Consider the following 24,280-nt stretch of genomic DNA (forward strand, 5'->3'; position numbering starts at 1 on the left):
CCATAGCAAAACCATTTCCACCCCTCTATCCTTCACTATCTCCTCCAAAAATGGCACTACTATCTCTCCCTCTGACCATACCAAACTCCTAGGTGTTGAAATTGATAAAAATCTACACTTTATTGTTCACATTTCACAAACTATCAAAAAAGTACATAAAAAATGGGAATACTATATAGGCACAGGAAATCCCTCTCTAAACAAGCATGGATTACCCTAGCCTAAACTCACCTCTTGTCTACCCTAATGTATGCTGCTCCAATTCTTACCTAGCTTAGAAAACTTGACCTTGCCAGACTTGAATCATGTTATAATAAAATTGCCAAGTTTACGAACAACTCCACCTTTAGAACTCACCATTGCCAGGCTCTAAGGGAACTGCAATGGCTGGAACTTCCCCAGCTGCTAACCAATCACCAGTTAGTCATTGCCTACAATGTGGTAACACATCCTGAAAAAAAAACAGCACTAGACCAACTTCTCACCCACTATAATACAAATTTTCCTCTCCCATCTTCCGACAATCCCCTCCTCTGTATCTCTAGGACTAACAATACTGCAGGAAAAGAACTGTTCTATCACTCCATAGCTAGAACCTGGAATAATCTCCCTCCTGCTCTGATTTCTGCCTCTACCTCTTCTCACTTTAAAAACTCACTTAGATCACACTTAATGAATAAGTGGTTATGCCCATGTATTATTTAAGTCCTCCAATTATTTCACTTATACACCTCACTTCATAATTTACCTACTGTAATATATACTGCAGTCTAGGTCTTCTCCTACTGCTGATTGAAATTGTATGCTTATTGTGTTATTAACCATGTGTAACTATTTTTCATGTATATATAGGTGTTGATATTTCTTACTGCTGTATACTGTATTTTAACAATATTGTTTGAAATTATACTGTATACTGTATTTTAACATTGTGTAAAATGTTACTTACTGTGGAACTATTCTCCCTGGGCCTCTGCTGAAAATGGACCTGTGTCCAGTTGGACCATCCTGGTAAACAAATGTAAAATAAATAAATACATTAAATAAATCTAAAACATCTCTATAACCTAATACATTGACTTCAATAATTATATATTTTTCATGTTTTTAATGTTTATAATATAACTTTATCACCATACCTTGCTAATGTAAACTCAATACATTTCATACATCAATTTTTATGCAACCATTCTTTCATTCTTTAGTGCTTAGATTCCTTAAATATGTGATTTTTTATATTGTACCTTTTTATATCATGTGACCTTTTCAGTATTATGTTAGTGTTCATATCATGTGACTTGTTACATCATGTAACTGGTTTTACCTATTTAAAGCATTCTAGTTTCCAATTTTAGTATTATATGCCTGAGGAAGCCTGTTAGGGTGAAAATGTACTGCTATTGCACTAGAGTAGTTTGGAATTTTATGGGTGGTTTGGAATGTTATACCTTTTTCTACTTTTTTGGATTTTTATTTTACATTTCTTGGATTTTACAGAACTCTGTGTGAAGTGTTTGTCAACTTTGGAACTCATTAAATGTACTTTTAAGCTACTCATGGTTCAAGACACTTTTTTTTGATTATTTTCAATTCAGTTACCATATTAGGCTCAAAGTCTGTAGCTCTGATTTGGATGTGTTTACTGTATCTGACCACGTTATCTTAAACTATAGTTACTATGATCTAGACTCATCTAAACAGAAATGTGTTGAGTAGACATGTTAATACAGTATCTATGTTTATGGTTGTACTATGAACTTTAAAATTTGCTTGGTATAAAACTGTTAATGCATAGGCAAAAAATCAACACCTTACATATTTGTCAAACAAAAACTAGTTTTGCAAGTAAATGAGCTGAAAGAAGCATGATGAGGTAGATGAAATAGTTAAGGATTTTATGGCTCCATTTTTCATTAATGCTTAGTCCATATTTATATTCTTGCTACTTGGTGCTATTTTTCACTGCTAAAATTCACTATTATATTATACTCTTATGTTTTTTCCTGAATCTATATTTATTTTAGGTTATTCTTCCAGGAAATATATTAATGCAATCTATATGACCATCACTGCATTCAGGTAGCTGCACAGTTACAAAGTGCCTATAGACACACACAAACCAAAGTTGTTAGACTTCATATTAATCACTGCTGCAGTAGACTTAGCTATACAGGTTTTATCCTGCTAAAGCTATACTAGTTGGCCAGACTCCAAAGCTTTCAGGGGACCTTTCTCAAACTCATACTGTAAGTCATCTCAAGCTGAGCTGACTAAAAAGTCAGGTTTGGATGGTTTGCCCTTCAAAGCTTTCCTGCCACAGAAGAACGCTCCTCTTGTGTGTTCTCAAGGCTCGATGATTGGCTGATGCTGTTCCAATGCTGGGCTGAATAAGTTCCTTTCTGGGAAAAAAGCCTTCCACTTTACTTTTTAAGACATAAATTGTATTTTGTTTGAGAATATTTAATTTTAAAGCTAGGAAAAAGTATTTTTAATGATTGTCACTTGACTTTTAATTACTTTTCAACCAGAGCATCATATTTTTCTTTGCAGTAAAAAGTTGTTAGCATTAATATCATACTACTTTTTCTGGAATTGATGTTGTGTTGTGTTACTTTTGAGGGCTGGGTAAGTGTTTACAATTTTTTTATTGTGTTTTTATGTTTGAAAAGTTACTTTTTTGCTACTTACTTGTTTTGCCAACTATTGCTGCCAAGCTTCCCTGGGAAACCAGGCAAGTTTTTTTTCAGCTTAACCATTTAACAGCATACTGATTTCTTGGTTCTTCTTTCTTTCATGTATAAAAAGAAGAAAATTACTAAACAGCCTTTGCTACCACAGTAGGCTGCTAAAGTTCTACAGCTGCAGACAGGTGACTCTGTTGTGGCCAAACTTAGTTCCTCGGCCCATATATCTTTTTTGTGTTCTCCAGCTGACATTGTCCCTATAGCCCCCATGGAACAGAGCTTAGACACATTCTCTGTATCTGTTGGAGTGACCTTTGTAGGCAAGGAAGAGCCATTCTAGCTAGCTCTGATAGAAAGGTAAAAGGGATTGAGGATACCATTCTGCCTAGCCAGAAATATATGCCCATGGGGTTCTCTCTTCAGAAATACCAGTCAAAAAGAAAAAAAAAACGTTTTCTCTTGTCTCAGTCTGCATAGGACTGATTAATGGGCTTAGCTCAGGGTTTAATTCAGGCTGCTGACCCTTCCAGTATTGCTGTTTCCAGTAAAAGAAAAAGAGATTCTATATTTCCTGAAGAGATTTAAGATTTTGAACATTAAAACATCAAAATGATTGTAAAGAGAGACTCTATTTTGCTTCCTCTGGTTTCTCATTCAAAATCTGAAGAGAGTGGGCTTTAGCAAGTGCTTCTGAGTGGTTTTCTTTCTTTGAAACTATTTCCAGAATGCATTTAGTTATTTCTGTGGGAAAAAATGACATTTTTCTCAGTTCAGTGAAATTACTATGACTTCTTACAACTGGAATTTTCACAACTTAAGCAAATTCTTCCTGTTCTTTCACTTTTGGAGGATGTTTTTGTAACAGCCTGTAACTTGCCAGACACCCAGCCAGATACCTCCAAGAAAGCAAATAGATTGTATAAGGTTCTTCACACTTTTATGTTTTTATTCATTCATCCCAGATCTGAATCAGCATCTTCTGTTTTACTAAAACCAGCTTCTGCTAAACATTTGATTAATACTAATACTTCTCTCTTTCACAAGGATGGGAAAGCTTTAGCTAGACTGGGGGGAAAGCACATTCTTTTGTAACCCTTATTTTTGTGATTTTCAACAAGGGTTACATTCTAGAAGTATTTTAAAAGCACAGGCTTTACTAGGACCACTATCCATGGGCTCCTGGACCCTCATCCTTCCTCCTCCCAGATAATTTAAGCTATGATCATCTACCCATATAGCTAAGGCAGCAAGTGATCGATGAAAATAAAATAACTGTGTAAACTTACTATAACAGTAGCTGTTCAAAAGACCACTGCAACAGTACATGCTCCATCCCTCTATTGTCCTTATGTTTGTATGTTTTTCTTGCCAGGGAGAGGACCTTTATTTTTGTTTTCCTAACATTATCTTTGTTAGGGCTTTAGCCTCTCTCTCTCTGTTGGCATGAAAGGTCTAAACGGTTTGACAGCCATACCTACCTTTTTTGTCAATCTAGCTTGAGCTAACTAATGGTCTGGGCATGTAGAAGATGCCCTGAATGTTTGACAAGCTGTTATATCCATAGCAGGGTTTAACTCACGTAGCTAGGACCACTGCAGCAGTGATTATTTGAACACCTACTGTTATGTTAAGTTTACTCACAGACCTGTATTTTTTCATTCCAAGTTCATAGTTCCTGAATTTTAGACAATAGAAAAGGATGCTTTTCGAAATTATAGCCTGAAATATATGCTGATGTATTAAATGATTTTTCTGCACACATATTATATATTAATAACAGTAAATAGAGCCTTATCTACCCTTGGAAAAAGGAAGTTTAACAGTTTTCACATCTTTTATTATACTCTTCATACCTACCTTGATACAGTCCTAAGAATATATTGTTATACTGCAGGATATGAGGTGAAACAAACAGGAAATTGGTAATATATAGCAGCGTAAGTGGTCATAGAATGCACCCATAATTTATGCCCCTGATTTAATGGTAAACACTATTCAGAACAGATCATGTTTGTGGAAAAAGTATATCACATGTGCATACCTAATGTCACATCTTCATTGCTAATTAAATGGACAAGGACAACAGCAGTTGAGCTGTCACACTGCAGACACAATTCAGACTCTTATCACTGATGACTTTTCTGTTTAGTTCACAGTGCACTCCTAACATAGTTAAAATACACAAGTGTTATAAGATAAATATTTGAATAGAAATGTGCCACTAGTAAAGGAACATTATGAAACAAATTTGATTTAATATTTGTATCATTTCTTTTCAGCTTGCAACAAGCCTTCTCTCTACAATAACTACATTTAATAGCAGCATTCTGACCAGCTTGGGGCAACAAGCTGTTGGACTGTCAGTTCCTCAAATACAAAATCTAACCAGTGCTGACATACAAAGCTCCCTTGGTACCCTCGGGGCAGTTAATGGATGGAATCAAGGACAAACCAAAACTCTGGTTTCCAAACTATTTAATGGCAACATCCAGGTAACTGATTCATGGCCACTGTATAATATAAAATCATTGATCTTTGATTTCTTTTGAACTGACCACTGATTTGTTTCTTATGAACACAAAAATGCTGGTAAAGTGAAATAAAAGCAGAGCTATTGAACTTTACTTAGTAAAACACTATAAGATATCTCCAGAATAAATGATTATCTACAATAAAATAATTATTGACATAACTGAAACCATAAATAGTTAAATAGTCATGGTTTTGATCTGTGTAAAACAAATCATAATATGAATTATCTGCCTACATAATCAGTTGATCATTTAACTGTGATAAATTTAATTTCAATAAACATTTTTTTTACTGATGCTCTAGTTAGTCTGTTCTTATAATTATCTTGCTATAGTCGTCTCCCACTTCAAACACATGGCTCGTTTGAACATGCACTCATCATATACCACTGAAACCTATTTAGGTAATATATTACTCTAATTTAATAGCTCTGAAGTACTTATTTGTTTATTCTCTTCTGAATATAAGACCTGTTTCATTTTCACATTTGACGCTAAGGTATCATTGCTTTATTTGCTAAGTAAAAACATGTTTAATTAAAAAAAAAAGCACAGGAGTGTCTCAAAGATCATAGAAGATACAGGATTCCTACAGTTTGATACTGTTTGAAACTGCAGTGCATTCAGCAGAGAGTATCACTTTTAATGTTAATAGTGGCCAGTCTCATATTTTTATTATATACTGATATGTATCTGCTAAGCTTTTATTGTATCTGCTGAAAAACATAAGTTTTCTACACTGCAGATACAATTTTAGCATTGATAATAATCTTTTACAGATTCTAAAAAGAATAAATTATACTGCTAATGTATCTATGTAATAGATCATAAATTGTATTTATTCTGGGCAGCAGTGTCAATATATAATTTTTAAGGATTGGCTTCACAGGGATATAAACATTATAGGAAGATTTCTATAAAATAAAGGCCATGAAGACTAAAACAGTGGACCAAATTATCTATAAAGATGTTATTAAACACTGAAAATGTCTAAAAAGCAATAAAAGTAAAGAAGACTAATATTTAAAGTCAGAATTTAAAATGCCTGGCTTATATTGTTTTAGAGTTGTATTAAATAATTCTCAACACCTGGAATGCTTTTGTCTTGAGCTTTTATTTTTCTTCATCACTACACTATTTCACAACAAATATGCATGGAGCTAGAACTAAATTATATGTTCTCTATAAAATTTGAATTAAAGACATGTCCTTTAAAACAGTCATAGAAGAGTTTGTTTTTATTGTAAAAAGAGTATATATTATTAGTAATTATTTATATAGATGTTATATATGTATTACATACTCAGAGATATTGAGTCATTAAAATATGGGTGCATTTGGTATAGTGTTTTTATAGTTGGTGGCTTTGCAGTTGCCCGCCCCTAGTGTAAATTTGATCTGGGACCCTCCTCCCATTCTAGTGTCATTACCTCATTCTACCCAGTACAGGGAGAACATCTGAGAAGGCCAATCAGCTTAGTTTCTGCTACTCCTTTCTCTCTTTCCACTTAAAAAAAAATGTATCTGCTTTTACTGTATTTGTGTTTCTTCCTACTTTATTTTGCTTTTGCGTCATCTTAAAAGTACTCAGTTGTATTTATTACTGCTTGGTGTAACTCATTCTAAGCCTTTTAGTTTAAGCACTTGGGCTTCAGACCAGTTGTTTTACATTAAGAAGGTTTGTGGTCTGCACTGTAGTGGCAGAACAGGTAGCTTACATCCTTCTAAGTTGGGAACTGCTGATTGAGGGCTCAGTGTCTGTTATTCTAAAAGTGTATTAATTCTGGTTTAAGCACTTGGGCTTCAGGCCAGTTATTTTACATTAAGAGGGTTTGTGGTTCTGCACTCTTGTGGGAGGAGAGGCTGGACTCTGCCCTTCTGAGCTGGGAATTTCTGGTTAAAGGCTTATAGTGCCTGCATATTTGAACTGCTTCTTACTGAAATTGGTACACCTTGTTTGCTGTAACATAGACTAGATCCAGGCCTGCTGAATCTAGCTTTGTTTGTATAACTTGAGCACTAATCCAGGCATTCTTTAAAGTATTCAATTGTATTTATTACTGCTTGATAGTAACTTGATTAAAGTGTAGCTATCATTCTAAGTCTTTTGGATTAAGCACTTGGGCTTCAGACCAGTTGTTTTACATTAGGAAGGTTTGTGGCCTGCACTGTGGTGGCAGGACAGGCAGCTTACATCCTTCTAAGTTGGGAACTGCTGATTGAGGGCTCAGTGTCTGTTATTCTAAAAGTGTATTAGTTCTGGTTTAAGCACTTGGGCTTCAGGCCAATTATTTTACATTAAGAAGGTTCGTGGTCTGCAGCTTTGTTTGTATGCTTGTTGTTTGTTTGCTTGTTATTTCACTGAAATGCTAATTTCACCTAAAATGTGGCTTTTCAGCGCTTCTGTGGATCCCTAGTGATATCTGCATTGCTTACTGTACTTATTTCCTTGTTTCACTTGAAAGAAAGTTACTGTTTGTCGTTTTTGCATTTAAGTTATCTGTAACACATTGCATTTAAGTTACCCGGCACTTGCTCACTAAGTCAGCACAAAAAAATTAAAAGCACTACACCCTCACAAACTCCCCTTGAGTACCTTGTTCCCCACTGGCCCTTTTTTTCAATTATAAAGGAATTTCCAATACTATTCTAGCATGTCCAAAGGTCAGTTGTCAATCTCCTCTCTGGTCCAGCTGGTGAATCTGGGAATCTTGAGGCAATGTTACAACTGCATCATGTACACAGACAACCCTCTCCTCCTCCCAACAATTTCCAACACATGTGAGAGATGCAAACATATAGCCAAACTGGAGGCTAAGCTCTCTGAACTCAGTACTGGCATAACCAGTCAGGAGGAGAAGGAAACCACACTCACTACAATTCCAGTCTCACATAGACCTACCACGACAGCAAACCAAACACATAAACACACAAAAACATACTCAAAGGCTCTAAATAAAAATCTGCCTAAGCAGCAGAGACCTCCAAAGCAGACACCCAAGCAACCGCTACCCCAAATCAAAACACGTGCAACACATAGCTCACAAAGCCAGTGTGCCAAACTGTCACAGCCCTTAAGGCTGAACAATACACCTGATACACTTGTAATAGGTGACTCTATTGTCAGACACACTGATGTCCCGCTCACCAGGCTGAACAAGGAGAAGGTCACAGTGAGCTGCCTGTCGGGCGCTAGGATCCGCCACATAACACAAATTCTCAGGTCACTCCAAGGCAAGTACAAATATGACTCAGTCATTGTCCATGCTGGTGTGAATGACCTGAGACGTACCTCCCTGGACTACATAAAAAGAGACATAGAGGAGCTCTCTGAGCATGTAGCTCAGGCCGGTATGACCCTGACCTTGAGTAGCATCTTACCCTCACCAAGAAAGATGCCACAATATGAAGACAAGATGATCAATTTCAACAATTGGCTTAAGTATTGGTGTCATTCAAAGGGATCCAATGCCTGTCAGCCTGGGATGACATGCTCGACAAGCCATGATGCTTCGCTAGGGACGGCTTGCACCTGTCACCCCTGGGCTTTTGGATATTAGCAAAGGCTCTTGCTACCCCCATAGTGCCTTTTTTAGGCAAGGCTCAAAAGACAAACCCACCTCCATAGGTATCACAAGGGATAAGAAACTAAGAGTAATGCTACTCAATGCCAGAAGTCTAAACCTCAAGATGCACGCACTCAAAACTCTCCTTAGCATGGAGAACATTGATATCTGTGCAGTAACAGAAACCTGGTTCAAGGCTCCCGAGAGCACCCCAGCACTACCAGGTTATACCTCATACCATGCTTTTCGGCCCCAAAACTTGGACCGAACCACAAAAGGAGGGGGAGTATCAATATTCATCAAAGATACCCACACCTTCAGGTTGGTGGCACAGCACGAAGCATCAGAGACTATCCATGTGCAGCTAACAGTGGGAAAAAAACTGCCTTCCAGTTTATAGCCTGCTACAGACCACCCTCTCAAACCCAGGAACCCCACTCGGCCTTCCTGAGAACACTGGAAAATATGAAGGTCTCTCCAAACACCATTATATTGGGCGACTTCAACTACCCAAACATAGACTGGGAGCATTACGCTAGCTCCAACACCCTAGCCCAAAGGTTCCTAGAATTTATAAACTCAAATGCTATGGAACAACTTGTTACCACTCCCACAAGAGGGGAAAACATACTGGACCTGATCATCACCAACATGGGGACTCTATGCTCCAGACTAGAAGTGTATCCCTCACTGGTAAGATCAGATCATAAACTAATCTCACTGGATATTCACATCCCGACCCCACCCCCTGCCCAGAAAACCACAGTGAAAAACTTCTCTAAAGCAAATTTCACACTCTTCAAAACCGAGGTGGAATCCTTCAAAGCCCCCGGGCCTATGGAAAATACAGCCCAGGCCGCAGAATCCTTTATAAACGCATTCTATGAACACCTTCATGAATGCATGGATCATGCAATCCCAAATAAAACCAAGACCCAATCCTCCAAAGGCAGACGTCCTGTCTGGTGGACCCGAGCCATAAACAAACTATACAATAGAAGGAGGAAGTTACTACATGACAGAGCAAAATCCAAAAAAGGGAAGGCATCTCTGATCAGTATTAGCAAAAAACTATGGGCACTCATGAAATCGTCTAAGGCCAGCTTCAAGAGAAAAACTGCACAGGACACTAAGGATAATCACAAGGCTTTCTTTAGTTATGTTAGGAACCTGGGTGGGAATTCCCAGATATGCTCAGAATTAGTCCAAAATGACAAAAATACACGAACCCACAGACATTGCCAACATCCTAGCTGACAGGTTCAGTGCAAACTTCTCCCCCCCACCAAAAGGGCAAATATCTATCCCAGCAGAGTGCTGCCCCCCTGACATCTCAGATGCTCAGGTAAGAGCCTCCCTCTCCAAAGCAAAAAACACAGCATCAATGGGACCAGACGGTGTCCTGGGCTGCGTCCTACATGAACTCCAAGAAGAGCTAAACCCAAACATAAAACTACTGTTCAATCTCAGCCTTACTACAGGATATGTTCCCAAAGAGTGGTGTACAGCAACAGTGGTCCCTCTCCACAAAGGTGGTGCCTCAACAGATCCTGGAAACTATCACCTCATAAGCCTGACTAGCTTGGTCTGCAAAGCTATGGAAAGGATCATCATGGACCTCATAAATAAAGATATTGAGGACCTACAGACACTGGATCCTACCCAGTTCGGCTTTGTTAAGGGCAGATCCTGCCTCTTAAACCTGGTTGATTTCTTTGAAACAGTCACAAAGGCCATTGATGAGTGGAAGGTGGTCCACACAGCCTACCTGGACCTCGCAAAAGCCTTTGATACAATACCCCACTTGGGCATTATAGATAAGCTCACCAGCTTAAATATAAACCCCTATGTCACTAGATGGGTTGCAAACTGGCTCAAGGACAGAACCCAAATGGTTAGAATTGCTGGAGCCATGTCAGACTCCAAACCAGTTACAAGTAGCATCCCACAAGGCACAGTCCTGGGACCTCTCTTGTTCGGTATATATTTCCCAGAGGTACAGGCCAACATGGAAGGACTGTGGCTGACCAAGTTCACAGATGACTGCAAACTGGGCACCATAATCGACTCTCCAGCTGAAACAAGCATCCTCCAAAAGGGCCTCATAGAAATAGATGACTGGTGCCAGAGCCATGGCCTCAAGCTAAACACCAAAATGTCTATAGTTATCCCCTTTGGCAAAAACAAAGTGCCCACAAATTACCACATAGGTGGTAATCCATTAAGTACAGAAGAAGTAATTAGGGACCTGGGGACCCAAGTTGATAGCAATCAATCATTTGACAACCATGTGGCCAAAGTGGTTAGAAGAACATTTTATATAGCCCACCTAATCATGAAGGGATTCACATCTAGATCAAGGGAGGTCATCATGCCTCTTTACTCATCCCTCATCAGGCCCATAATTGAGTACAATGCCCCTTTTGGGATGTACCTTACCAGACACCTGCAGCAACTGGAAAGACCCCAAAAGTACCTCACCAAGAGGATCAAAGGGCTCAAACAGATGCCATATGCTGCCCGGTTAAAGAAACTCCAGCTCTACTCAGTGGCATACCGCCTGCTCAGAGGTGATCTGTGCCTGACGTATAAAGCCATGTCCAACCCGGAATTAATGGACATGCTGCACCTCAGAAAATCCAAATCCCATTGAGCTATGCACTCGAGAGACTTGAACCTCAGCACTGAAATAAATAGGACATGCTGTAGGGACAGATTCATAACCCAGAGGCTCCCTTCACTCAGGAATAAAATCCCAGTCCAGGTTAGGCAGAGTCCCTCATTGACTCTCTTCAAGAGGAATCTTGATGAGTGGATGGGAGATCGTAGGTTTACCCCGGGTATCACTTCTGTGTCATTGTTATACAGAGGCACAGTATACTAAGCTCGAAAAAAGTAATAGCAAAATTAATTTAAAATGGGTGGCAAAAGCCAAACACACTCTGGCTAGGCTTATAAATGCCCTAGGGCAGATAGCCTAATATGAACCTATGAATCTATTTAACAAGCACGTTGTATTGGATCCATATCATATGGGAGGAACTCAATGCCAGACACAAATCAGTGAATTCTGTAACCTATTCAAAGTACTTTTGCTGGGTCATGTACCATTCAGCTAACATGGCGGGGCCATGCTTCCACACTCTTTTTACCAATAGAAACTAGCTGTGACATATCTGTAGATTGAAGAAGAGGAAATGCTTACAGATACAGAAACCTCAGAGCTAGTACATGTTGTCTCATTTGCAATTTACAGTACTACATTTTCTGCACTGTCAGACTCACACTTACAATTCTTATAATTGTATAAGGCTCCCCAATGTATTTTATTATGTTGGAGACTCCTTTCATATGTAAGGCTTTATATTTTAATGCATGGCTTTTCCTCCTATTTTAACTTTCATACAGAAGCATATGCCGCGGTGGTACAGAGGTAGCATTGTTACCTCACAGCAAGAGGTTCTCCCGTTCGAATCTCGGCTGGGCTTGGGAGTGCCTTCTGTGTGGAGTCTGCATGTCCTCCCCGTGGCTGGGTAGCATTCGAAAGACATGCGTGCGTAAATGGGCGTGCCTTCGTTGAAGGTTGAGCATCGAGCTGGTACCTCAGCGTTTCGTAAAAATGTACTGCCAATCATTAGTGGACCGGAATTCTGCTGTGGCGACCCCTTACCGGGAAAAGCCGAAAGACAAACAACATCAACAACAAAGCATATGTCTTAAGTATATGAAACAATAAATGAATGCTGTGGGTCAGACAGGGCTTTTCTTCCCTATTCACACACACACACACACACACACACACACACACACACACACACACACACACACACACACACACACACACACACACACACACACAGACACACAAACACAAACAGACACACACACACACCTGCTGTGTAGCATAATCTGCCTTTAAACCATTTATTCACACCCACACACACACAAACACACACACGCACACACACTCACACACACACACACACACACACACACACACACACACACACACACACACACACACACACACACACACACACACACACATGCTCTGTAGCAGAATCTGCCTTTAAACCATTTATTTTATACCCTAATATTTTAGATGCCACTAATAGCTGGTGTGCATGCATTATTACAACAAAGGCTTACAGTGTTCAGTGGTGGCAGAAGGGAATTTCTTAAGAATCATTCAGTCATATAGACATTAACTGGAGTGAGTGAAGGGAATTTCTGATGTATCTACCAGATGCATGTGTCTGTGAATAGTACAGGTTTGTATGACTAACAAAAGGGATGGTTTCAACCCTAGAAAAGCTATCCTCCATTTCTTAGTCTGTAGAACTCAACTGGCAATGGTGATATGATGCCCTTTGGTAACAGTACCTTATATTTACAAATAGGAGGACCACCAGCAATGCTGACCACCATAAACTTTATTAAACAACAAAGTACACCTGAGAGCTTTTGTTTAAGATGAAGCGCTCAAGTGTACTTTGTTGTTTAATAAAGCTTACAGTAGTTGGAAGTGAGGGTGATCTTCCTGTTTGTTTTAGTTTGGTTTGGTTCATTTTTTTGGTTAACAGTACCTTATATTTGTTATTGGTGTGGAGTTACATTATGCAGCACTGGGTGTTAAACATCTGTTTGAAGTATTTGAACTGTAAAGCTATTTTTTTTCTTAGTTTGGTTTGGTTCATTTTTTGGTTAACAGTACCCATTTGTTATTGGGTACTTTTCCGTTATCGGGGCAACACATTTATAAAGCAGCAGGTATTGGTTGAAATCTTCACATGGGTGTACCTTGAAAGCTGGTGTGAAAAGCAATTCTTCTTCTAAACTCTACAGATTATCCGACAATGCTCAGAACTTTTCCTCATGTGTTTGGCTTGTTACTCATGTTGTGATTTCTCTGGTGGGTGCTTCTCAAAATCCTTGCAGAGCTCTTAGCCATGAAGCGCCTCCCTTTCCGATTCTTGAAACATCCGTTGTATACAAAGTGTTTCTTTTTTTTTAAAGCGGCAGCTCCTGCTTTGAAAGGGTCGGTGTCACAAAGTTAATACCTTTTTATGAAGTAATGGCAATGTTTGCCATAAAACCACAACATTATTAATAAAAATATAACAAATAAAACAAGGTAGCGCTCACAAACACTCTTGTGCCCCCAAAGTAAGCAAGATAAATAATTCAAAAAAGGAATCCCAAAAATACATAAAGATGGAACTAGTCCACCTATGAGACCTATAGTTGCTGGTAAGGGGTGGATAACTGAACCTATATCTATATATTTGGAATCAATACTAAGACCTATAGTAGACAAATATGAATATATATTGAAGGACACCAAACAATTTCTGATTAAACTATATGAACAAACATCTACACGATATAATGGGCAGGAAGGGCAGGAGAATATATTGGTAACGTTTGATGTACAATCTCTTTTCACAGTAATACCGAATAAGGATGGGCTACTGAGATTAGAAAGGAGACTGGTAAATCTACTGGTAAAATCAGTGTCCTATGTGAATTTATGGAGAAAGTACTCACAAATAATATTTTTACTTTTGATGGTTCAGTTTAGCTGATTGGGAGGACACTTCCCTTTTCCAGATGGCTGAATTTAATAATAATGTACTATGCTACACTCGTTTTGTTGATGACCTCTTCCTAATTTGGAAGGAAGAGAAGTTAAATGATTTATACATAAAAATTAATAATGAGACTAATTACCTGAATTTTACCATGGTTCAATCTAAAGAAGTTATACCATACTTGGATGTATATATAGAAAAATTATCTGATGGTAATTTGAATACAGGGAAACTGCTACAGAAACAGTTTAGTATGCACCCCAGACATATTTTCAGTAATATTCTGAAGAGTCAACATCTAGACTGAATTCTAATGATGCAGGATTCATGAGAGAGATAGAAGGACTGAAGGCTAAATTCTTGAATAGATCATATACGAAGGAAGAAATTGAGAATAGCTTTAATGAAATAGGCACGCTTAGAGAGGGCAGAGCCCACCCTTATTTTGCTGAACAAAATGAGAACTCAGAAAGTCTTGGTATAGATGGTGTACACTTAGATAGTAACATCAGGATCCCTATAAACTATACACAAGATGCCAATAGCATCAAAAGTATTTATAGAAAATATTGGAATATTCTTCTAACAGATCCTAATATATCTAAGTTATTAGGTGAGGTCCCTACGTTCACTTTCAAAAATAAATTCAACCTTCACAGGATGCTATGTGGTCCAAACAGAGTTGAAAGGACAACGTGGGTTGATACTAAGAATACTACAATGAAGTGTTATAGATGTAATCAGTGTAAGTACATCAAAGAATCCAACACATTTATACATCCAGTGACAGGACAGGAATTCATATTCACAGCAACAGCAACTTGTGATTCTGAACATATTGTGTATTTAGCTACATGCCAGTCCTGTCCTGCATTTTATGTGGGAAAGACGGACCGCAAACTAAAGGAGAGAATAAGAGAGCATGTATATAAGATCAGGGTGTCATGTTCATCTAATGCCCTATCAAAACATGTACAGAACACATCAATGGAACATAGTTTTATGTTCCAAGCTATTCATGTGAATAAGCCTGGGATTAGGAGGGGAGATCTGTTCAATCAAACTGAACAGATAGAAGTGAAATGGATTATTAGACTAAGGGCAGATCGTAGCCCTGGCATAAATGATAGAGTATCAATTAAACCTTTACTTAAAGCAAGGAAGCTTAAATGTACACGATAAGTTAGTATAGCTATCAATTTGAAATATAGTTTTTAACTCTGTCATTAGTGATTTTTTTACATATTTATTAATTATTTATCACTTAACATATGTAGAACTATAGATATGCATGTTTAAGTGTTGTAGACTATATGTATTGCACATGTCAAATGATTATTTTTGTGATATCTTATCACCTTTATATGTAATGTCTAGAATTTAGTGGTATGTATATATAAGCATTCATATTTCTATATACATTTATGGAAAGATGTAATTTTAATATATACATGTATTAATGTTTTTGTACATTTCTTATACACATATACATAAGTTTTCTCATATATATTTTCTATTAAGTATTTTTATTAAGTATTTTTATTAAAAAAATTTTATCTAATAACTATTAAATACTATATTCTACTAATTTTATGAGATGTTAATTTAAAACTGAGAAATTGATATTTTTTAAAGTAAGGACAAGACATCCATTATCTAATTTATAAATAATATAATTCTAGTACTAGGAATATACAGGCACACTTCATCTTACAGTATCAAAGTTCAAATAAGATATGACTAACATTTTTAAATACAACTTTTAAATATATTGTTAATATAGATATAATTTTCCATGCCAGTAGGGAATGTATCTTATATTTGTATATCTATTACTTAACTGTATGGTAGTTCGATGAGAAATGCAAGAATATCTTATAATCCTGTATTAATATTGCTAACAGGATATGACATACGCAGTGTTGCAATGCATTCTTTATAAATATAAGTGTCTGCTTATTTGAAATTATAACGGCCTGATGAAGACCTAGTTGAAAGCGCTTGCCGATTTTGTCCTAATAAATGGTTTCAAAATATTCCGTTGAACGCTTGGGTTATTACTGATGTGCTCTACAAGTTATTGTTCCACGAAATTGACTACTGAAGTCTGGGTTTGAACAAACGTCAGTATCGGTGAATTTGTAATTTGAACCTTTATGCACGTACTTTATATGGACATTGCAGTTGGAATATATACTTTTCGCCTACTGTGCCACCATTCTTGTTTTGAATTATTAATAAAATGACTAAAACCATGAGGGAAAATTCAGGATGTTTGCCGAAGATCTGTACAGTGCAGAAAGATTGCGGCTGCAGCCTGTTCAACAGCGTTTGTGTTCAGTGCGCTGAGGCAGCGGTAGCACCATAGTTTTTAACCTCCCATCTGCAAAATGTGTTATGAAAGGATTATGAAATGCCCCCTCCACCCAATGTAGAATAAATGGCTGGAATGTAGGAAAACTTAACTAACAACTTCAATTAATATACTCGGACATAAGAATATCTGTTTATAGTACATACTTATTGCAAATGTTGCCCCGATAACGGAAAAGTACCTGTTATTGGAGTGGAGTTACATTATGCGATGCTAGGTGTTAGACTTCTGTTTGAAATCTTTGAAATTGTAAAGCTATGTACTGATGTTTTAACAGTGTATTTAGCAGAACACTGAAATCATGCACTAAAGCTTGTGTGCTATATCAGTCTGTGATACAAAAAAAGAACACTGTCTTACATGGAGATGTAGAAATTCATCATTAGATCGTTACTGCAGTAGACATATGCTGCCAAGGACCAGATGTGCAGAGTATCCAAAGTTTAGGACACCCTCCATCCACCCATGCATCCAATTTGGCAGAAGAGCATGCTATTATAAAAGAAGAAATATGGGTATAACAGGTTAGAACTTTTGTAATGTTGAAGGTACTAGTAATATAAGATATTTACTCATTCTTCACTGGTTTAGCTAGTTTCAGGAATTTCAGCAGATCAGTAGCATGTTGAAGACTCCCTTTCCATCCATTTTTGTGTGAGAAAGGGAAAGTGATTGTTTGGACATCAAATTCCTTATATTGATTTCTACATTGCTTTGTCTATTTTGTTTAGGAGAAGAACACAAGGTCTGGTCATGCTATTTGCTTGTTATTTAACCTAAGATTTTAAAGAGCTGGTTTAGTTCCCTCAAACTCTTTGCAGAGAACCAAGACTTTAGAGATCTTACACTGCCCCCTTTGGAGGGTAGTGCAGGTACCTCAGATTTTCTTCTAGTAAAGGTCCTCAAGAGAAGCTTCAGCAATCTTATCTTTGACCCCACTCTGCTCCTTTGCCCTTGATGGGTGACTCCACAGTGGCTATACTGGAGTCCTTGGGCTGTTTGTCTATTGTTTCTCTCCTCTCTGGTGATGCTTCTTTGAAGGACACTATGGGCTTGGACCCTAGCATGCCCTCTAAGGCCAGACATATGTTTGCTGTGAAGGAGGGAAAACTGTGCTTTGTTATCTCACCAGGGGTGTGGAGGGTGAAATCCCACATATAACACTTAGTGAGGAGGTACCTAGCACCCAGGATAAGCTTGGACATCCAAACATGCTTTTATCTGAAGAAAAGACTCAGAAACTGAAGCACATCTCCACTCCTACTCTTACTTTGAAAGAAGCAAAAGAGCCATTGCTGTTCTTTGCAAAGGATCTGTTTAAAGGATTTTCAATCACTTCAGACTGCTTCTCAATCCTCTGTTCACTCTAAAAAGAGAGAGATCTGCCTCATCACTGATTCAGAATCTGGATCTGTCATTGAGGAGATTGGTTCAGACAGATTGCTTTGGGGGTCAGAAGTGGAAGTAAATATTTCTACAGAATCTCCTGTAAAGGATTTATCATTCTCAGATACTTTAATACTTATTTAAATGGGAACCTAAAGAAGCATCTGAAACTCAGCAGAGGTATTATACCCCCTAAAACCTATAAACCACAGTTACAACTGATGCCATCTAGGGAGTAGCTCAGGTTGCCTTTCCCCCTGAGTAGGCATTTTTAAAGTTGTCAAGCTTCTGCGCATCACTTTGTGTTTCAAGCAAGCCTCTAGATGGTACCTTTGGGCTTGCAATCTTTTAAAGAGCGTTTAGGTGCTAAATGTAAATCCCATGCTCCTCCATTATTGGAGGTTAACAGAAAGAGTCTCTGTCCAGATATTAGTACTATCAACACCACTACAACATTAACAAAAACCTTGCAGAGTTTGAGTGGCAGCAATCAGATGTTAGAGCAAAGGGATAAACCTCATACCAGCCTGAATGAATGACAGCAACAACCCCCAGAACAGGAATTGTTTTTTCAGACACTACCCATCTGATTGAAGACATCAACAGAGAAAAGGGAGCACTCTTACAGCAGGGATAGAGTAAAGCAGACTCATCCACCAGGGCCAAATGCAACTGGAAACAGTAAATGAATCGTTGATAGGGAATATTTCGTCATGGCCATTGACTGTAGTAGAGACTGAACTCTTAAGTAAAGGTCTGTCATTTATACCATCCCAACCTACCTTGGACTAGATATGTTAAGAGAATATTTGATCTTGGATGGTACATACACTCACACCAAAATTGATTTGATCTGTTTGTTACTGGACTTGGTACTGACTAATAATGTTATGTTATTTAATCATCAGATGTATTTGCAGTTAGAAGGGGTGGCCATGGGCACATCAAGAGCCAACAGCTATGCTAACCTGGTCATGGCCGCCAGGGAGACTCTGCAGATTTTACCATCAGGTAAATGGAAACAAGAAGTGCTCTACAGACATTTTGTAGATGACTTGTTCCTGCTATGGAAAGGCAATATAATAGATTTAAATTTAATTTTCCATTAAATTAATAATAGTACACACTTTTTAAGGTTTGACTTATTTGAATCCAATGAGAGTGTTAATTTTCTGGATGTGAGTGTGTCCAAGGACACTCAAGGTAATTTTCACACTAGCATCTACCGAAAGGAATGTCACAGAAACACCCTATTGAAAAGAGAAAGTATGCATCCTGGCCACATTTTTAGAAATGTAGTTAAAGGCCAAGAGTTAAGGACCTCCAGATTGACAGCCAATGATGATGCATATAATACAGAAATGCATCATCTGAAGAAGAGGTTCTTAGACAGAGGATATAATGATATCAGTACCAAAGAAATTCTAGAGAGTATTAATTCCCTGAGGCAAGATATTGCGAGGCCATACTTTTCTGCTAGTGAAGGCAGGGAGCCAAAGAAACTAAGGGTAGATGTGAAGAAAGTTGATAAAGTCCCCACATATTATTCCAGCAATGTGAATATAGTAATGGAAGCAATTAAAAAGTACTGGCCCATTTTAAATCATGATCCCGAAATTAGAGATCTGGTAGGGGCAGACCCAGTTTTTTATTCAAAAATAAAAAATCTTTAAAAAGAATGCTATGTTATCTGAAAGGTGATAATAAGAGCAAGAAAGTTACTGGCAGAAGAGGGACCTTCCCTTACAATAACTGTAATCATTGTCAATTCATAGATTCAACTAATATTTTTATACATCCTGATTTAGGTCAACAATTTAGGTTTAATGCTACAACCAATTATAACAGTGTAAATGTAATCTACTTGGCTGTATGTAATTCTTTTTCATCTTTCTATGTAGGAAAGATAAACAGAAAACTTAGATTTAGAATTCAGGAACATTTATTACATATTAGGAATGGCACTCAGACTAATGCCCTAGCCAAACATGTGTCTAATACAGATTCTACACATGCATTTAAGTCTTTGGTACACAAACAAGTGTTGGAAAATGAAAGGAGAGGCGATTTAATAAATTGCGCAGGAACATCAGAAACCAGATGGATAATTAGGCTAAAGGCTGACAGGGTCAGAGGGCTGAATGATAGAGTACCCTTTAAGTCCATTTTGAAAAATAGGAGCCTCTTTAAGTAACCTGCACTATTTCATAGCATTTGCCAGTGATTTTGGCATTTTTAAATTATATATAAAAACATATTTATTTTAATTAATTATATGAACAAATATATTCTTAAGATTTTACATCTGTATATTTTGTAATGTTTCATATTCCTACTTTTTAAATATGATTTTGATTGAATTGGTTGAGTTTATGTATTGTTGCATTGACCGTATGTTAGTTTGCTAAGGATTAAATAACATATGTTCATAGGTAGGTACTAGGCTATTGGCCCTAGGGCCTATACAAGCCTAGCCAAAAAGGTACCATGGCTTTTGCCACCCAAGAAAATTATTTTCCTGTGCCCCTGTCGAGCAGACCCACAGAGATGATCCCCTGGGTGAATTTCCTATTTCCCATCCAATCATCAAGATTTTTCTTGAAGAGTGCTAATGAGGAGCTTTGTTTGATATAGGTAGGTAGTTTGTTCCAGAGTATGGAAAGTCTGTGGGACAGGACTCCAGCATGTTATGTTTATTATGGTGACAAGGTTTAGGTCCCTAGAGCGTGTAGCTCGGGAGGATTGGGATTTTTTAAGTGGAACATGTCCAACAGATGTGGGTTTGACATAGCTTTGTATGTTAGGCAGAGATCGCCTCTGAGATGGCGATATGCGACGGAGTAAAGCTGGAGTTTTTTGAGACGGTCTGCATAGGGCATCTGTTTGAAGCTGGTAATCCTTTTTGTGAGGTATTTCTGCAGCCTTTCCAGTTGTAGATGTCTTGTGAGGTGCATACCAAAAGGGGTGTTGTACTCTATAATAGGTCTTATGAGTGACGAGTAGCAATAACCTCTCTTTTCCTGGATGAAAAACCTTATGTGATGAAGTGTGCCATGTAGAAGGATTTCCTGACTACTGTGGTGATGTGATTATCAAAGGAGAGGCTACTATCCACCTGTGTCCCAAGGTCTCTTATCACACTTTCAGTCTTAAGTAGACTACCACCTATGTGATAGCTCATGGGTACAGAGTTTTTACCAAAGGAGATGACAATTCACTTTTTGGCATTGAGCTTGAGGCCATGGCTTTGACACCAGGAATCTGTCTCAGTGAGGCCCTTTTGTAGGATGTCCACATCGTTAGGAGTTTCAATTATGGCTCCTAGTTTGCAGTCATCTTCATTTGTTTATAAGTTCCATGGTGATACGTTCCATGGCCTTGCAAACCAGGCTCGTTAGGCTAATGGTGTGTACTTCCCAGGGTCCATGGTATCTCCCCCTTTCTGGAGCAGGACAACTGTCGCTGTGCGCCATTCAGTGGGCACAAAGCCTGAGGTGAGGCTATGATTGAACATGGTGCTTAGGTGGGGTGCCAGTTCATTCTGTAGTTCATGTAGAATGCAGCCTGAGATGTTGTCAGGCCCATGGATGCTGTGTTCTTGGCTTTGGAGAGTGTGGTTTTTACCTGTGCAGCCATGATTACAGGAACTTTGCATTCTTCTGGTATAGAGATGGGCCCTTTAGGGGGTAAGGGGGAGTAAAGTTAGCACTGAACCTATCTGCCAGGATGTTGGCAATATCAGTTGGTTCTGTATATTTACTGCCATTGTGCTGTAACTCAGAGCAGATCTGAGTGTTGACAATGAGATTCTTGACATAGCTATAGAATGCTTTGTGGTTGTTTTTAGAATCAGTGGCGATTTTGTTTTCATAACTAGATTTGGAGGATTTTATGAGGGATCTCAGCTTCTTACTGAGGCTGATCAGGGAGTTCTTCCAGTCATGGGATTTTACTCTTTTTTTCTAGAGTTTGTTTATGGCAGGGGACTACCACATTGGCTTCCTTTTTTTTGGACGATAGCATCTTGGTTCTGTTAGGGATAGCACATATGTAGTTGATCAATGAGTGTCCTGATGTAATTGGTGTAGTTAGAGAATAGTTTAGTATATATAGAGACTTGTTATGTTGAAATGTTATAGGTCTGATAAAGTGGTGTGCAACAACCACAAAAGCGCTTACCCATTAAAGCTGTGTTTTATCATACAACAAGAGTTCAGCCTTCTTGCCTATGGTTGGTACACTGGATGCTTGTGTGCAGTTTATTACATCAAGACTAGTGATGTTACCTCATAGGAAAAATGACATTACCTTTCCACTATTTGGACAAGAAAAGACACCAGTAAGGTGGGGGTAACTGAAATGTTAAGATTTAATGTAACAGTGACCTCTGCTTGAAGATTTACTGCTAGTGAGTATACACTTTTGGTCTATTATGTCATCTTCATGTCCGTCTCTGCAAACACATCTGATGGATCAGTCCATTTGTAGAAACACCTAAATGACTGAAATTCAAATAAATATCCCCTTTATCCCTTCATGTTGGAGTATTTCATTCCTAACCCCCTTACTTTATTACTCCCACTCCGAGGCTACTAATTCAGAGAAGGATCCTTCTTTGCTTTCAGTCCTTGCTTACTGTTTTAAGAGTAACATCATCACATTAACTTAAATTGCATTACACAATTTTGGTAATCAAGCACACATGCTCAGGTATTACACTTAATACCTGGGCAGAAAGAAAATGAACAATGCACCTTTGATGACATGAAGGTAATTTTGCAAAAGTGCAATTTTGTATAATGACTGTACAGGAAGGTAATATTATGTGTGTGTATGCGTGCATGTGTGTGTGTGTGTGTGTGTGTGTGTGTGTGTGTGTGTGTGTGTGTGTGTGTGTGTGTGTGTGTGTGAGTGCTGCATGAGTTTGTGCAACCTTTGGTGACTTCAGGAAAGTTAAAGACAAATTAGAACATCTGGAGACTGTGAAGATGTTTTACTTAAAATGGCAGAAGGAAAATTGTCATGTTTACGCAGTGCCGCACATATGGGAAAGGATATGTGTACAACTGTACATACTGGCCATCATAAAATGTGAGCATTCAGTGCATTTTGATGAAGTGTTGGATATTGTAATGGGTAGTATTTGTATCTTTGAGTACTATGCACTTAATGGATATAATTTTAAAGCATCTTTTAGGAAGCTTGTACCAATGGTACTTTTGTACCTGTTCAAACTAAAAAATGCGTTCCCTGCACCAAAGACTCTATTAAAGGTATCTGAGGAAGGGCTTGTTGCCTGAAAGCGCTCGTGCGCACTTTTATTCATTTATTTTAATAAAAGGTTTTTATTGTATTTTGGAAATCGCCTTGGTGTCTCTTCTCACAAGTTTTATTGGGATGCTTTTGTACCTGTTGCAATCAAATATTTAGCCAAAATGTTTTCCTTTAACGACAATAAGAACAACAGCAAAAAGAAACTATGACAGATTAAAATAAAACTTGCAATTCTGTCATTCATTTAGTCGTTAAATCAGTGATTGAATATTTTTCTTTTTTTTTTTTTTTCTCTTTTTCAGATTACTGATTCCAAAAATCTGACATCACTGGGATCCCTCTTACCAGGCCTGCCTAGCACTGCCTTGAAAAATGTTGGAGCAAATATACTAAACAATGCCACTTCTAACCCAGCATTTGTTAAAAATCTGTTGAGCGCATCTCCTGTGTTGCAGCAGACGGTTGTACAAAAGGTAATACTTAGTAATGTAATTAGTATCAAATATAGCTGATAGCTGTAAACCAAAGTCCTTAGTTTAAAATGGTAATAAAACATCATTGTTCTGTATTCTCTTTTAAAGACTAGATCCATTCTTTAGTTTATTGGTGGGTTTCTCTATGACTAACAAGGCCTGAACACTGCTAACATTTCCTTTTTCAGGTCTTTCCTATTTCCTGTTTTACTCGCTATGACTATTGTCACCATCGCAGCACTGTTAGGTTCATCAAACAAATGGTTTATTATTTTGATTCAGCAGCAACACATGTATACACTCATGAATGAATAAAATGTCATATTGCATTTCTTATGAGGCCTTATGTCTGCCACTTTGTATGTATTTATGAATATTAAGGCTAAACACAATTTCCATTC

At 37.9% G+C, this 24,280-nt stretch overlaps 1 protein-coding gene across 1 annotated transcript in view; it reads left to right on the forward strand.

The window, feature by feature from the left end:
* The window catches only part of LOC122816734 (mesothelin-like), a 464,103-nt gene that overhangs the window by 35,319 nt on the left and 404,504 nt on the right, over positions 1 to 24,280 (forward strand). The window contains exons 3-4 of the mRNA XM_044089728.1: positions 4,964 to 5,176; positions 23,709 to 23,879. Of these exons, the coding sequence (XP_043945663.1) occupies positions 4,964 to 5,176; positions 23,709 to 23,879 (384 nt within the window). The remainder of the gene's footprint in view (positions 1 to 4,963; positions 5,177 to 23,708; positions 23,880 to 24,280) is intronic.

This window comes from Protopterus annectens, chromosome 12.part0 (assembly GCF_019279795.1).
Source record: "Protopterus annectens isolate FY-2018-M chromosome 12.part0, PAN1.0, whole genome shotgun sequence".
Taxonomy (NCBI): Eukaryota; Metazoa; Chordata; order Ceratodontiformes; family Protopteridae; genus Protopterus; species Protopterus annectens.